Below are 17,737 nucleotides of genomic sequence, written 5' to 3' on the forward strand. Positions count from 1 at the left end.
CCTTCCGCGGTAAAAAAGGCGACATGTGAATACATTGTGCCAATCGTGGTGTGTTGTGAATACATGTGTTAATCATGTGTTGTGATCTCACCGCTGGAGCAAGGTTGGTGTCGTGAAGCCTTGCGCACGCGCATCTCTGCCGAAATAGATGCCCGATAAGTGCCCAAAAATGTCACGTTCCGTTTTTATTACAGTTGTTTAGATGAAGAGATTTTTGTAGCTTGTTTGATTCTACTCATTAAATGCAGGTGAAAAGAGTGTCAGTGATACACACTGATTCTGTCTTTCATTGCAGGCTTCCAGAAGTGCGGATCTCGGACAACGGGCCTTACGAATGCCACGTGGGCATCTACGACCGGGCCACCAGGGAGAAGGTGGTCCTGGCCTCAGGGAACGTCTTTCTCACCGTCATGTGTGAGTACCTCTGAGACTATCTTTCACACTCATTCATGTGTGCAGGTTAGAGGTGTGAGTGTGTGTTTCTGTGTGTGTGTGTGTGTGGGTGTGTGTGTCTGTGTCCAGGGTTCTCGCGGGTCCTTAAAAAGTCTTAAAAAGTCTTAAATGCAACTTTCGGTTTTTAAGGCCTAGAAAAGTATTAAATTGTCTGGAATGTCTTGAATTTTCGAAAAGGAGGTATTAAATTTGTGTATGGGACCGCCAGCGAGTGTGAGAGAGCGAGTGAAATGTCTCCATCTGGTTTCGTGTATTTTTTTTAAACGGAAATGTATAGTGACTATAAGGCTACTGAAGGAAGTGTAGTGGTTGCAGAGTGAAGATGTTTTCACGGGTCGTCAAAGGTGTGAAAATGGTAAGAATATGTACAAATATGCCTTACGTTTTCGTGGTATAGTCGAGGCGTGAGAGATACGTAGGCCTGGGTAAAGCCTCAAAGCCGGACGCTCATTTGTCCTCCTTTTTGGAGTCACCTACTACCTCAGGTAGGCTACCTGTAATATCGGTCTGCAGCTTGCTTGCCAGCCTTTCCCAGTACTTCGCAAAAGTTGGCGGCGAAAGAATGTCGGCGACTGGCTACATTAAAAAAAAAACGCATCTGTAAGTGAGTTCATATTACGTGCGTGATTGAGATGAAACCAGCAGTTTTTCAGCAGGAACATGCGAGGAGGGTTTTAACTTTTCCCATACATTTTTTTAAAACAAGTCAATGGTTTACAATGTTTCAGTCAAGCTTTGGTTGGTTTAAATACAACTGGTATGCAAAATGTATTACCTTTGAGTTGCTGTGCTGCATATGGGACAATAGATGCCTAAGTTAGTAGGCCTATTAGTAGGCCTATTACAATATTTAAATAGCTTAGTCTACCTTTGAAAAAATAAGGGAATCCAGTCCAGTACACATGTTTGGCAAGTAGCCTAGGCTACTACAGACACAGGTGAAGAACAGTCAGCCTCAGCCAGTAGCACAGCCAGATATCAGAAGTCAGCTTCAAAAGCAAGCAGTCCAGACCCTAAAATTGGGCATATAGCTGTGAAGGTAATTCACACACAATTATTTTCTTTCACCAAAATATATTTGGTAACTTCTGTAGACATCCCAAATGGGGTGGGTGTTAAAATTAGTAGAAAAAAAACTATTGCATAAAACAGTTTTAAGTTGTATCTTTTTTGCCGTGGTACAGTATAGTCTTAATTTTTCCATTTAGATGTCTTGAAAAGGTCTTAAAATTCTTTAAATTTGCACTTGGAAAATGTGCAGATACCCTGGTGTCTGTGCATGTGTTGAACACCTGTGAGACAGCATCCCGCTGTTTCTGATCAATAGTGCACTATTATGACCAATCTCGCTCTCCAGTCCTATTCATCTGGGATGTGTCGTCTCACCGGATTCATGTTGTGTACAGTGAATGGATTATGTGTCAATGTAGTATGTTTTTGGAATAGGGGTAATTACAATTAAACAAATAAATGCTGTGATTGTATTGCATTTTTTGCATTTTTATTTGCTGCTTTGACTTCTGTACTGCAGAGTTTTACGTGGGTTATTTTAATGTGTGAGTGTTACACACACACACACACACACACACACACACACACACACACTAGAGATATAGTCTGTAGCCAGCAGGCATAGTTGCTCAGACAGCTCAAGTAAACAGGAGTGGCAGGGCAAGTGGAGGTGTAATGAGATCATCATGAGCATGCATAGACGAGTCTGCTCGCCGGCACACTGAGCCTGTAATTTCTGCATCACGTCTGCAGGAACACACATCGTCCTTCTTGGAACGCCAGCGTCCTGTTATCACCACTCATCATCACCACTCCTCCTCCTCTCCACCCCTCGCCCCTTACCCCCTTCTTCTTTGTTTAGAGAGGGAGAGAGAGAGAGAGAGAGAGAGAGAGAGAAAGAGAAGTAGTGACTCAGCTCTGGGCAGCCTCTGCAAAATGCAAAGATGGCAGCATTTGCACTCCTCTTTTCCTCTCCCATTTTCTTCCTCTCATTTCCCTGCCATTTTGGCTGATGAGCCTCTTCCAGCGTAAAGGGGGTTGCTCCGGTGGCACGGTCTGCCCGGCTGCGATAACGGCCGCGGCGTTCAGGAGTGGCGTCGAGGGGCGAGGTGGGGGGCGAGGTGGGAGGCGTGGCGGAGCGTGGTTGGAGTACCACGCTGATAGGCTTTGTCTCTGGGTGCCCGAAGCAAGGCGGCAGCGTGAGATTCTTTTCAAGACGCCCTCTTTTTTTTTCTCTCCCCCTCTCCTACACCGGCTAGTATGCAGGCTTAACACACCAAAAGAGTCTAGTGTGAAAACTATATAAATAAACCAGATAATCTTCTCCAACCACCCCCCCCCCCAAAAAAATGCAGCAGCAGCAGAGGAGTGTTGTTTTTGAAGTGCATTTTGAGTTGTTTCTTTTTTTTATCATTAAAAAAAGACTTGCTCAATTGCCTCCCTCTGCCTGACACTGTGCAATCTCCCCGCTAATCGATTACTGTCTCGGAGAGTAGCAAAGAGTTGGAAAGTTAAAGGACTTAGACAGCAGTATGTATGTAATGGGGGAACTCATTTCACCTTACTTTGGAGTGGGGTAATTGTGATTTGGCTTTTGTCTTTGTTTGTTTTTTGTCTGTTCTAACTCTGATACGGTCAGCCAACACACTGTCTCAAACGTCTCCTGGTGTCTGTCAGAAAGGTATCATCAAACGCCAGCAGGGATGTCTTTGTGCTAATTAACAAGTTTCCGCTCGCTGGCATCTGGCTCGCACTTCCTGCCCATTAGAAGTCCAGCAGCATACCAAAGATATCAGCTGCAGCCAATTATCAGCTCTGTCTATTTTTGACTGAGGTATTAAAGAATAAAAAAAATAATTATTATTAAAAAAAAACACAGAACTACAGTGATGTGAATTTTTGTTCCTGTGGGCGATCAGTGTGTGCACACACTGCTGGCTTGACAGAGAACTCCCTGACAGGATCCCCCCCCCACCATCCCCACTACCCTCCAAGATTTGGCTTGTATAAATGGCCAGCAGCATCAAATGGCTCTTCCCAGCTCCATCTCTGCTCCTGCTGCTGCTACTGCTGCAGCTGACAGAGCATTCCGGAAGCCCGTGTGGGAAAGGAGCTGCTGCCATTGACGCCGGTGGTGGGGAGACCCTTATCAATGAGGTCTGGAGCTTCTCCTGAAGACTCCTGCGACCCTTCTAGTGCCGAGGAGCAGAAGAGAGAGTGTACGCTACTCTGTGGCTTGTGTGTGTGTGTGTGTGTGTGTGTGTGTGTGTGTGTGTGTGTGTGTGGGGGGAATAGAGAAAGAGAGGGAGATGAGAGAGTTTGTGAGTTTGAAATCCTTACTGGGGGGAAAAGAATGGCCCGTAGCATTGTGGCTAATTGCTATCCAAGCTGAAACAGAATTATTCATAACCTATTAGTGTGCCAAGTTCACCGGTTAGAGGGAAAAAAGGAACAGAGAGAGAGAGAGAGAGAGAGAGAGAGAGAGAGAGGAGGGAAAATGAGAGAAAAAGTTAATTAATAGGAAGATGTACTCAGCGAGTATTTTAATTTTTTTAAAGGGCTTCATAAATAAGAATTATCATTTTAATGAATCCCTGCCAAGGAATTCAATCACTCGGTGGCTTTCTGAAGGCCCAACTTTGAATGAGGTGAAACTCCTCTGCTCTTTATCATGCACACAACATAGAGGGAACTTTGCCATGGCTGCTCCCTGCTCTTTCAGAGTGTCTTCAATCAGTTAGTAATAATTATATTGAAATGCCCTCAGGCACTTGCGCCCCATAAAAAAAAAAAAAAAAAAAAAAAAAAAACTTGCACAGTTTCCACATGTTTCATTCATTTAGTCGTTCCTGTTTTTGCATGCATGCCTTCATTCACACATCCTTGCACACATTCATTCACATCCTCTTTGCCAGCTCTTACTGACTTACTTAGCAGCACAAGCAGTTGAAAATGGAATCAAATGAATCTGGCCATTTGCCAGTTCCAGTTGTAGCCTCTGGAGCTGGGAGTCTTTTCATTCTGCGAGTTTGATAAGATTGCATCAGCGCACCAGTTAGCCTACTTTATGCTCTCCCCAACATCCAGGCTAGTCTCTCTCTCTCTCTCTCTCTCTCTCTCTCTCTCTCTCTCTCTCTCTCTCTCTCTTTGTCTTTCTCTCGTCTGACCACTGGAGTCACTCAGTCCCTCTAAGTCTGTGCTATCTCTAGCAGCCGCTTCTCTGCCCCTCTGGGATGCCAGTGAGATGGAGCTTTATCACACAGACTGTGACATTTTGATTGATTGCGCTGCTTTTCCCCAGACCCCGCCACCAACATACCTGTTCCCGTCGCTCACTGACATGTCGCCACAAATGACCTTGAAGCACTCCCTGATTAGTTCACTTGAGCGAGTAATTAGATCAATTAACGACGCAATTTGGAAAGTGGAATCGTAAGAAGCCTGGCAGCTCTCTCCCTTGGTGAGTATAGTCATAGCACCTCAACCAAATCACATGGTGTTCATTCCCATTGTTCAGCTCCCCTTCCCTTTTTAAATTGACCCGTTAATTAAGGTCCATTATGCATTTAATCAGATTGTGTATGCTTAAAAGAATTTTTCTGCCAGGCGTCATACCTGTCGCTTGGAAAAATCTAAAGTGGATTTGTCTTGATCTGAAATTACATCTTATTATGCCAAGCGAGGAGAAGTACACTTCTATAAAAAGTAACTTTTTTGTTGTTGATAAAGGGCACTAATGAAGCTTTTGAAGTCCCCCCCCCCCCCCCTCAGTATTCACCTTATCACTTGTCACCTTATCTGGTAGTCTCTCACCCCCTCCTCCGACACACACATACACAATCCACACCCCCTTCAACTCCATGGCGCGCATAATTGCAGTTCGGTAGCACATGATTTAAGGTGGTTAATGATGTGACCTCCATCATCCGGTGACGTCTAATCAGCATTCAGAGGATAATTTAAATGGAGAGCCACAGCCGCACAAAAAGTTTTTTTTTCCCCAGAGTCTCGTTCTCACAGAGCGAGGCCCAGTGTCTTTGACCTCCACGGGAGGAGTGGCTGTTGTAAAACACACCAACTGACCGACCGACCAACCGACACACACGCACACACACTGAGGCTTAGCCCATCAAGCCATGGAAACGTCTTTGTCAACACCCCGTAGCCGTTTATATGCCACATCACGTAAAGCCAGAAAATCCTTTGTTTTAACCTTTGCAGAGAGCAGCGAAGGTAATTGACAGGATACCCTTCAACCACTGGCGGGCTCGTTTTTGTACACACAGGAAGAAAGAATGGCAGAAAGAGAGAGAGAGAAGAAAGAGAGAGACACAGAGAAGGAGAGAGATGAGCTACAAGGTGTTGGGGGAGTAATTACTCTTTCATCCCATAAAACTGGGATTCGCTTCAATTACAGATGCCCGACTTTTAATTAAGCGGCGCGTGTATATTTAGCCACTGCTTTATAAATGGCTGCTGTTAATGATGCCCAAATAGGGCGTAGCCTGCAGTCACGGCATCACGGTGCACCTACGCAACACCAGCACAGGTGGAGAAGGAGAAGTGGAGAGAAGGAGAAGAGAGGTACTACGTGACAGACCCCACTGATCTCAGGATAGGTGTCAGCCTGCCCTGTATGCTCTACAGTGGGCTAATACGCCTGATGCCTATAGGGTAATTAATAGAGGAATATGACTGTGATGACAAGGGCATTGGCTGGGCACTTCTGTGTGTGTGTGTGTGTGTGTGTGTGTGGTCAGGGGGGTAGCATATAGACTGCTGTGAGATGTTGCCCCTGTGTCGTGGATGTCACTTTGGTCAAAACTGATGTGGAAGGTAAGCAGTCAAGGACAGACCTCTAGGGAGTTTACTCCCTCCGTTGGGGTTCAGTATGTGATGAAAGATAAACGTTAGCATATGAAGCTAGCATCTGCTCTGTCAATTCCTTATCAGAGTTTAATAGCATAGTGAAATCCTGGCACCATAATGCAGCAAAGTACAGTAAAATGACACACACACACACACACACACACACACACACACACACACACACACACACGCACACACAATGTAGTTTGTCAATGTAGCTTACAGTGAGAGAACATATGCATGTGTGTGTGCATCACTGCCATACAATTCACCACTAGAGAGAGTAATATCAAACACTGATCCAGGGCCAGGCTGCCTTTCTTCCTGGCCCATGACACCCATGTGTGTGTTAATGAGTCGGAATGGGTGTGAAAAAATAAATTCCATCATTATTATTTGATATTTTACACACTGTGTGACCCTCCCCCAACACTTTCTCCATTTTGATCAGGTGCAGAATGCAGTGGTTTGAAGCATATCAGGAAGTCACATTTTGAAACTAGAAGGGGCCAAGCTGGAAAACAGCTGAATTATTAAATGTCTGTCTGTGAGTTAGACCCACAGGGTGATAATTGAGGCAAGATAAACAACCGCCAACCTCCTCAAGGAGTAGGTTACCCTTTCTAACACTTGCCAGCTTGTGCATCACTTAAGCAACAAAAAAATGTTTTTGTAGTTTTCCTTTCAATCTTTCTTCTGAAGTTTGGATTTAGCAGAGATGTATTCTATTTGTGTTTTTACCCCTGAAATTCTTTTGAAATATAAAGTGAGGAGCTGTGGGTGATGATGAGTCACTTTGTATTGCTCTGAATCAAACAACTTTCTTTTTTAATGATGGTGTCAAGTCAGTCAACAAAGCTTAAACTGAGCCTGAGACAATAGGTACTTCCTCAACTATGAGTAATTCCATCCAGACAAATTTGAGTGGATTTGTCATTTGATGGAGAAGGAGACTTGAGAGGCTGATTGTCTTTTCTTTAGCAGAGTTACCACACAATGACTCAGTTGTGGCCTTGCTCTAAAACCAAAGAAATATCTGATAATATGATATTCTCATGTAATCTCAGGTAACCTCCTGTAAAGTAGGGTAAAAGTCTATCAGGACTTGTTCGCTCTATGCTGAGAATGTGAAGGGAACTTGTTGTCAAAGGGGAGAATTGACTGTGATTTGCTGATCTCTTTCCTCTTCCGCTTGGCCGTGTGATTGGGTTTTGGAATTGAGGTGCAACCGTCACTTTCCTCACAGAAAGCACCGTGTCAAAAGAGTGAGAGGAGATGAGAGAGAGGCCAAACAATTGAAAGATTTTCTTTTTCCCACTTCCAATTTTCACCTCCAGACAGACAACCAGACCGCAGACAGCTAAGTGCTGACAAGATGACATATAAAACTATATATATATATATATATATATATATATATAGAGAGAGAGAGAGAGAGAGAGATGATATATTAGATTATATATTTTCTTGAGTAAAACTAGTCCAAGGTAGCGAGGAGTGATAGAACGTGAGTGTGAGTAGTGGAGCTGAAAAGGAAGAGGCGGGAGGAGAAGCAGCCTTGCCCCACCTGTGTGTTGTTTACAGCACCGTTAGCCTCCACCTAAGAGTAATTAATAAGAAACAGCGGAAATAGAACAAGACCTTTGGGGCCTGGTTGAAATGCAAAGCATGAGTATGGTGCAAACATCAGCTGGTCTGCAAATAACCCACACCACACAGGGCACAGATTGAATGGAGTGAAAATAACTTTTTATAGAGCTGACTGAAATGTCATGGTCCTTGTCATTACCAAATGTCATGCCACCTACATCGAGTGAGAGCAAATTTTCTAAATCCCTCTAAAAGTAGTTTATAGCAATACTAATCAATCAAGCCAGGAAGTGAGTTGCCTCATGTGTTCAAACTATTATGTTAATGTTAATATTTAGACTCATATGAATGTGTGTGTGTGTGATTACATGTTTTTCCAAGATTGTGACGGCATACACTATTTAATTTAATTAGCATATATTAATTTTCCATTGTTGTGGTGCCCATGCGTTGGAGTGTTTTGTAGTGAGTGCTGGACGACGGCATTACCATATACGTTTTTACATGTTTGCTTTCCTAAACAGCCCTGCCTTCTGTAATCTGCTGGCTTGTTCCTATAATGTGTAAGGCATGTTTCAGACCTGCGGCCTAAATTCCTGCTACAGCTGCTAAGTTGCTCTGTTGTTCAGCCTCAGCAGATCCTGGCATAGGAGCCGTGCCGCTAGGCAGGTGATTCTCAAATAAACATGGACCCTGAACAGACAGCCTACCATCACACACCACCTGCATGTAAAATTAGACGAGCACCTGACATACAGCTTTTTTCCTCGGTTCGCCGTTCCAAAAAATTCCTTACTTCAGTGGCTCTGCACTCCCTACTTTTAGTCAGTGTTTTCGGTGGATAGTGTATTAATGTTTAATGTGCTGTACACGCATGTGGTGGGATATTTGTGCTGTTCTGCCCAACTCCACATTTTTGGGGAGCTAATAGTAAGATACTTCTTAGTTGGGCTCTTAAAGAAATCTTCGCTCCACTTCTCACGCTAAGTGTAGTGGGCTGAAGCTTTATTGCATGCTGGGCTTCTTTCCTCCATGCTGTGCAATTGTTTAACAGATTACATTATGACTGCGTATGCCGTAGCTCGCTTAGGATCTGCTAATATTTCCTCAGCAGGAGCTGAGCGCTGTTTATTAAAGCCGGTCGGACACCACAAGCTTAAACTGCTTGGTGTTAATCCTGGGGTGCCCTGGCAACTTGCTGTCTTCACAACCATATCTACAACAAGCCAAGAGAAGTAGCCCTGTATACCTGGATATCATACTGATACATCAGGAACGAGTAGTTTCAGGTGAAGATTCCGTTGTGGAAGGATATCATCAGAATTAAATCAAACCCCATGCACTTTCTATATGCATCTTTTAGCTCCCTTTTAGCTATAGGCTAGCCATAGCCTTACTGGAACAACCCACTTCCAGTGAATTATGCTAAGCTAGGCTAATGGTGTAAGACTGGGTTATTGCACACACAGAAAAGGGTATGTATCCTCTTATCTAACTCTTGACATGTTATTTTCAAGATATGGTAGGCCATTGCCATCTTTTACCTATATACTGCACATTTAATTCATAAGCTACTTTGAAAGATCAACATAGCCTACAGAAATAGCTGAAGTAGGCTTCACTTAATTATTTTCTTTCCTACACTGCAACTAATAAGTTGATTTTACTTGTCATACGTTGAGAAGTTTTCTTGTGTGCATAGGTTTTATTTGGATGAGGAGAGCAATATGTTGTCAAAGTAACATCAGTGGTGGGTTAGCCAGGTACAAGCAGTTTTCGGAAAAGCAATGTCATTTGTAAACACACTATCTTTAAAAGCTTTCATCTTGAGATGAAATAGATGTCCCTCTATTTTTATGTTTGTTTGGCGAAAAAGAGAGAAGTTCATCACAACAACAACAACAACAAACACAATACTGTAACCTTGAATATCCTTCACTGACAATTCTTAGGGCAAGATTCTCATTCCGTCCCGGAACAGAGGCCTAGAACTCTGCACGACTGCCTCCTCTAGTCCCTGCTGGTGGTTCTCCTCCTCCTTTCTCCCTGCCATTGCTGACAGTTCCAGCCTCGCTGCGGTGGTCCTTTACACTGATGTTGATGGAGCGGAGCCATTTCCTCCCAGAGAGAGACACTGATTGCACACGGCGATACGAGAGCAATACGAGGGAACACACAGTCCCTTTCTTTTTCCACTATATTTATTTGACAAGGTGATTCACTGGAAGTGTGAACAATACTTTGGGATGGAAAATTACCTCCTGCAACTTTTCACTTTCTTTTCTGTGCAGTGGACACCTCAAGCTTCTGAAATTGTCCTCCATCGGGTAATATGACACTGCATTGAACTGCACCGAACTACACTATGATTTATGCCACTGTTTGCAAATCCATTTTGAATTATTTGTCCATTTGCCAAGTTAATGCTCACACTGTATTTTTAGCCATTTTTAACGCATTTATCTAGCTTTAAAAAAAGCTTAAAGCTTTTTCTGTTCTGTGACTAAGGAAAATGTTGGAGCTTATGTTGCATCTGGATTCAGATGCTGATGAGTCCAGAGCTCTCCTCCATCCTCCCCTGTAAGCTTCCACTAAAAGGACCTTGCCACAAAATGAGTGACACAAAGAGGCCTTGACCTTGTAGCTGATTGTACATTGTAGCTGATGGAAGATGAACTATAGCCCATGTGGCTTTGTGACTTGAGACCATGCCTGTACTGTTAGTGTGTGTACTCCCCTCTAAAGCTGTACACCCCTCTAAAGCTGGAAACAAACCACTTGAGTAGAAGTATAAAGAAGGGGGATTACAAATATGGCAATGGTGGGGTGGCATGGGGGTTCACGTTTCCACATGTGGCCTTATTAAATCTGTTTGCTCTCCCCAGAGCCTTTTTTGTTTTTAATTGTGCCACTGCAAATGTCATATGAGGATTGGACATCAGGCACTCTGTAGAGTGGGGAGCTGTAATGTGTCCTCACAAGGAGATATATCACACGTCCATTTCTTTTTACTTATCTTATGAGAGCCACACAGGCAGGCTCCTTTGGGGGGTTAACCAGCAGTGGCAACATTAAGATCATTATTTTAGAAGGAGTAGTGCTGGGGTGTCTTGTTAGTCAAGACACTGTTACTGTACCCTCCTTGGACCTTACTGGGGAAGGTGGGGGGAAATGTGTGGAAAGGATCATTGAGCTCCCTTGAGTTTTTCCAGATTCCCTTTGGATTAGTGTTTTTATGTATCAGAGATGAGATGGATTTTGGAATGAATGTTCTGAGACTCTTTCCACCACAAAAGCTAGCATCACCTATGAAACCCATAATAGAACCCCTTGAAGGCATCCCGTGGCCCTTCTGCCAGTGCAAAGTCAAATACAACCTCCATCACATCACCCTAAAAATGGTGGAGCAGTATCCTCCTGTGCCTCTCACTGTTCTGTCATGCTCCTTACACAAGAACAACCCCTCCACACACACATCTTCCAAAAAAGAAAGAAGAAAAACAAGAAGGAAGGACAAAAAGGGAAATAAATAAGAAAATAGAAAAGAAAAGAAGCCAAGGCAACTTCAGAATCAAACTAGAAAATGTAATTTCAAGGAAATTACCAGTGCATGAAAATATAAACATACTATATATGAACATAAAATGCCAAACAAACTTTTATTTGGAAACAGTTAGCAGGAGTCATAGTTGATAACAACTGACAGTTGAAATAGCTGAACAATTAAATAGTTGAGTAGTTTAAATAGTTAAATTATTTAATAGTGAATTATTGTAGTGAGGACATTTATTTTGAAACAGTTGTGGGCAGAGGAAATAGTAGTCTTAAGAGAGCCAGATTGTATGCTTAAAGCCTGAGACAGAGTATATAGTTTAAAAGTTGAATGTAGATAGTGTAATGGATGTTGATAGACAGAAAGTTGAATGGATGTTGATAGGCAGATTGTTTAATGGATGTTGATGGATAGTTTAATGGGTGGATGAGTGAATGGTTTTAAGAGGATGAATGGATAGAAAGTTGGATGGAATGTGCCTTATATCCTTGTAGAATGGAGAGACACAGAGAGAGTTGGCCTAGTTAAGCAGAAAGCAGTTGATACAGGTGCAATCAGTTTAACTGGCCCTTTGATGGGTCCTAGTTGAGCAGCTGGAAGTTGATACAGGTGCAAATCAAGTTAATTACAGTGCATGAAAATGCACTGTACTGTTCTTCCTAGGCAACAACTTATTATTATTCCGCTTACCACTTTTTCCGTATGCTATTTCTCTTGAACAGTTTAACTTAGAAATTTCATTCAAACTTTGTAACGTAGGTATTCAAACTTTGTAACGTAGGTATTCAAACGGACGAAGCTGCTATGTCTTTTCAACTTTGAAACTTTTATACTTTTTAAACTATTAAAGAAAAACTTTTTAAAAATCCCCATAGACTTAACATTGCCGATTGTGACATCATAATACAGCCGTTAAGCAATTAGAATCCTATGGCAGGTGTTCAGGCCACCTGGATCAACTGCCAGTCTCAGGCTTTAAGCACACAAACTGGCCCTATTAAGACTACACATCCTGTTCAACTGCTAACTCTGCCAAAAACTGTTTCAAAATAAAAGTCCTCAGTACAACATTTCACTGTTAAACAATTTAACCCTTTAAACTACTGAACTTTTTAACTGTTCAGCCATTGTAACTGTTACTTGTCATCAACTATGACTCCTACCCACTGTAGCTAGTTAGCATGTTAGCATTGTTAACATTTTTAGCAAAACTGCTAAAAATGATTAGCTAAGTTAGCTAAGTAACTTGGTTAGCATAGTTAGCATGTTAACATTGTTAGCATGCTAGTTAGCATTTTTTACAAAACTGCTAAAAATGATTAGCTAAGTTAGCTAAGTAATATGGTTAGCATAGTTATAACATTGTTAGCATGCTAGTTAGCATAGTTATCATAACTACTAAAAATGATTAGCTAGGTTAGCTAAATCACATGGTTAGCATAGTTAACATGTTAGCATTACTAGCATAGTTAGCATGTTTAGCAAAACTGCTAGAAAACTTTAGCTAAGTTAGCTAAGTAGCATGGTTAGCATAGTTAGCATTGCTAGCACTGCTATAAAACATTAGCTAAGTAGCATGGTTAGCATAGTTAAAAATATTAGCATAACTGCTAGCAAACATTAGAGCCATTCCAACTTTCAGTTATCGTCAAATATCTACTTATACACAGCCATTAAACTATTTGAATATCAACATTCATTAAACTGCTAGAAAACATTAGCTAAGTTAGCTAAGTAGCGTGGTTAGCATGTTAGCATTGCTAGCACTGCTATAAAACATTAGCTAAGTAGCATGGTTAGCATAGTTAAAAAATCTTAGCATAACTGCTAGCAAACTATAGAGCCATTCCAACTTTAGGTCAAATTATCGTCAAATATCTACCTATACACATTCATTAAACTTCCAGTCTGTCAACAACTTTTAAACTATTTACCTTCAACTTTTAAACGGTCTACTTATAAACTATCTATTAAACTAGCTGTCTATCAACAACTTTTAAACTATCTACTGGCTATCAACAACTTTTAAACTATCTACATTCAGCTTTCTACATTCAGCTATCTACATTGGTGCTTCACTCCCCTCCCTGAAGGACATTTACACCACCCACCTCACCCGCAAGGCGACCAAAATTGTGAGTGATGCAAGTCACCCCGCTCACAATCTGTTCGATCTACTGCCCTCTGGGAAGAGGTACAGAAGCCTGCGCCTCCTCAAGACTACCAGACTCACCAACAGCTTCATACACCAAGCTGTAAGGATGCTGAACTCTCTCCCTCCTCTCCCCCCTCCACCCTCAGCTACATAACATCCTGGACATTGGACCCACAATGGCTGCCTGCACTACTCCACCTGCACACTTGAACACTTGCACACTTGTACACTTTACAACTTGGTGTTGTTGTCCTGAAAACACAACACTTCTGCTGCTCTTACATAACTTGCACCACTATGCCACTTTCTTCTTTATTACTTAGGTCAAACAGTATTTTATAGTATTTTACAGTATTTGCACTAGTATTTTATTGACTGTCTATGCACAATTTGGACAAAATTTTGCTGCTCTTATTTTTCATTATTATATGTGCCCTCTTATTTACTTATTTACTTACTTTTTGTTTTTACTTGAATGTTATGTTTGTTCATGGGACTTAAAATTGGTCAAATATGTCTTGTCTTCACCGTGGGATAGTGAGAAACGTAATTTCGATCTCTTTGTATGTCTGGAACATGTGAAGAAATTGACAATAAAGCTGACTTTGACTTTGACTTTGACTTTGACTTTAAACAGTCTACTTTTAAACTATCAACTTTTATTAAGCTATGCAGCCACCATGTCTATCCTAGCATCACCGTAGTAACCATCTCTGTATTATCTATTTTAACTATGATACATGATATTTTACATCACAACTTTAGAATTTTCATGCACTGGTAATTCCTTGGAATTGCATTTCTAGTTAGTCCATTGTGATGTCATAGTGCTAATGCAAAGTCTATGGGGAAAAATAAGCTTGTTTTTTGTTAATATCTAAAAAAGTATAAAGTTTACAAAAGTGAAAAAGTGTCCTTTTCAAGACCTACGTTACAAAGTTTGAACGAAGTTTCCACGTTAAACGGTTGAAGCTGAATTAGACGCAGAAATTTGGTGGGAAGAAGAAGAAGAAGAAGAAGAAGAAGACTTCGGATAACAGAACAGTGCATTTTCATGCACTGTAATTAGGCCCCAATTGGAGAGAGGAGAAAGGGGGAGAGAAAGTCTGCACTCTCAAGTATGTCAATGTCAGTGTGTTTGTCAGGGTGCCCCTGAACTGAATGTCTGAGCTCTATAAATGATACCCTGTTCCACATAATGACGATCGTTTGGCTCAGCCGAGCCTGTTGAATGTGACTTTGCCCGAGAGCATACTCAAATCTGTTCTAACCTATTGTGAGGAGAAACAAGAAAGTGCAAGGTCTCTTCTGCAGGCTCACAATAATGACTGTGCCATTTACATTAGAGTGCATTTCCTTTCACTCTACAAAAGGCAAAGATTTCTTTAGACTTTACAGATTGCCATGGCATATCCTAAATGTAAAGTAGTTTCATGGTCTTTGCAATACAACACATATTCACTTATGCAACACGTATTTTCAAATGACTCATTCCCCATTTGAAAGTAAAATAAAGTTTCCAGTACATTTCTTTGTGGAGGGGTCACGTGTTAGGGTAACATGCTAGTAGTTCAGCACATACAGCCTCGACAGTTTGCCAGGCCATCCTTGAATTTCTCACTTCAGGCTAGTGTGTGTCAGCCACTAGAGAGAGACGTGTCATATGGCCCTCAGAAGAGCACAATGTTGACCCTGTCTTTTTCTCCTCGAAAATGCCCTGAAAGGCCTTTAATGAAATACTGTTACCGGAGCTTCTTATCAATTCGTGACAGGCAATTACTCAACAGATTAATAGCTACGTGCATGCCATCAACACTCGGGAGGTTCCCGCTCATGTACCCTGCTTTTTAATCGATACTACATTATTTATGGCACGTCAGCAGTCAAATCGGAAAGATGACAGTTTCGCTTGATAACGGACCGCAATTCATGCCAGGAATTAATCAGTGAGTGTCTGACGACTCTTATTGCGTTAGTATTGCAGCTCTCTTCCTCTCTCCCGGCAGCACCCACTCCGTAGATATGGCATAGACATAAATTGTATCACTATAAATTCTGTGTGATCTTTCCCATTCATAGCCATACGTTGGCAATTTGAATTAGGAGAGGGAGAGGATGGGAGGATGGGGGGGGGGGGGGAGGGATTTGGGGGGGCTGCCCTATCGTCTGTGTTCAACGGGTAGTGTGTTTTACGGAAATGAGTTCATCCACAGAGTGCCTCTCCAGATATAATGAGTTACACCGCGACATGCATTAAAATTGTCTGTAAGGGCGCGCACAGCTTGCGAGTGCAACACAGCCGCGGGCTACAGTTCGGCACCCTTTCAGCGTGAACTCAGCTGCGCTCATAACAACAAAACAAACAAACAAACATTGTAAAATGTGCTTATGGCCTGTCTGCCCCAGTCTTATCGTTTACACACAGCTTATACTCTACGGCTACTGAAATGTTTGAGCGCGGCTTGCTCGCTGAGAACATTCTGTGATATTCCACAGTGCGCCAGGGACTGCACTCCTTCCGAGCACTTCCTGTTCTTCCTGCGAGGGAAGCATTCTCTAAATAATCCATTCCAAGGAAGATGCCCTCACCAAAAATATGGATGTTCTCTGTTTTGTTTGGGGGCCTCTTTGGGGGCCCCACTGTCTCTCTCTAACAAGGTCTATATCCTTGGTTACTTGACTGAGGCGCTTCCACAAGAGAGCATTAAAGCTGTTAATAATGCACAGCATGTGCACCTGCAATGATGAGCAAATAAGTAGTGTGTTGGCATTCTTATGAGATGTTTTTTTTTCTCTTTCCTTTCTTTTACATTCTTTTTTTTGCGTGTTCTCAAGTTATAATATATGTGGAGGAAGATGATAATTACTCCTTTGATGTTTTTTTTTTCCTGGGCCTCCAGACAGGACCAAAGGGAAAGAGAGAGAGAGACAGGAGAGAGAGAGAGAGAGAGAGAGAGAGAGAGAGAGAGAGAGAGAGAGAGAGAGAGAGGAAATATGTTGGTTATGTTGACCCCTGGAGTGCCTAATGACAAACGAGTGCGTTTAGAGGACATGTGAGAGGACCCCCGGACCTCTTTCTCGGCCCCACTGCTGCCCGCCACAGCTTCGGTCAGCCTAATTACGCCGCGTTACATGAAATGCTGGCAGGGGACGTGGTGAGGAGGACAAGGAGGAAGAGGAGGAAGGAGGGCTAAAAGAGAGAGAGAGAGAGAGAAAGAGAGGGGGGAACATTTCGACCCCAAGTGACACAAGAGCCCGGCGGGTGGGCAAGCATTTTTTTTGCTGTGCCTCACGATTCTTTCCTTGTGCACGGAATTCCGTTTCTCGACAGAGATCTGCAGAGCTACATCGCTCTGTGTGTGTGTGTGTGTGTGTGTGTGTGTGTGTGTGTGTGTGTGTGTGTGTGTGTGTGTGTGTGTGTGTGTGTGTGTGTGTGCGTTTGTGTGTGGAAATGAGATAGCGAGCCAGGAAATGGATATGGGGAGAAAGCAGATAGCCCTTTGCTGGATATGAGAGGGCACTCAGAGAGGAGCCAACACAAACAATGCCTACACACACAGCAAAAAGAAAAGGGAGACCAGGGTATCTCTGCACATCATTCACCCCCCCCCCCCCCCCCCCCCCCCCCCAATCATCCTCCCTCGACAGCTGAGGAACAGAGCTTAGTTAAGGTTGCATGGTGTCAGCAACACACACAACTACTGCACTCACAGAATGCACAGAGAAGCACATCAGACAGCCATCTGGCCATACCTCATAAAATAAGAGAACACCAGCAACACCCCTCCCCACTGTTTTCTGACACTCAGGGGAAATGTGTGTTGGAAGTGCAAGAAATAGGATTTTTGTCCTATGTGGATGTGTCTTCGCACAGTCTTCCTACTGCGCTTTATGTATGCATGCTTAATGAAAGAATCTCAAGGCATCTCACACAGGGTCACTCCTATTTTCCTAGGGTCCTATGTTCCCAGGGCCCGGTCTTTCCTTTATAGATTTGTGTGCTTGTTTCGTCAGAGAAATGAAGATAAACAAAAAAAGAACAGTATTGTATGTGTATTTTAAGTGTAAGAATAGGACTAGGACTCTGGGGACATAGGTATGCTCCC

The 17,737-nt window shown here is 42.6% G+C and overlaps 1 protein-coding gene across 1 annotated transcript in view; it reads left to right on the forward strand.

The window, feature by feature from the left end:
• igsf21a (immunoglobin superfamily, member 21a) overlaps positions 1-17,737 on the forward strand; it is a 205,024-nt gene that overhangs the window by 138,945 nt on the left and 48,342 nt on the right. The window contains exon 4 of the mRNA XM_048254468.1: positions 296-414. Coding sequence (XP_048110425.1) covers positions 296-414 — 119 coding nt within the window. The remainder of the gene's footprint in view (positions 1-295; positions 415-17,737) is intronic.

The sequence above is a fragment of the Alosa alosa genome, chromosome 10 (assembly GCF_017589495.1).
Source record: "Alosa alosa isolate M-15738 ecotype Scorff River chromosome 10, AALO_Geno_1.1, whole genome shotgun sequence".
Taxonomy (NCBI): Eukaryota; Metazoa; Chordata; class Actinopteri; order Clupeiformes; family Clupeidae; genus Alosa; species Alosa alosa.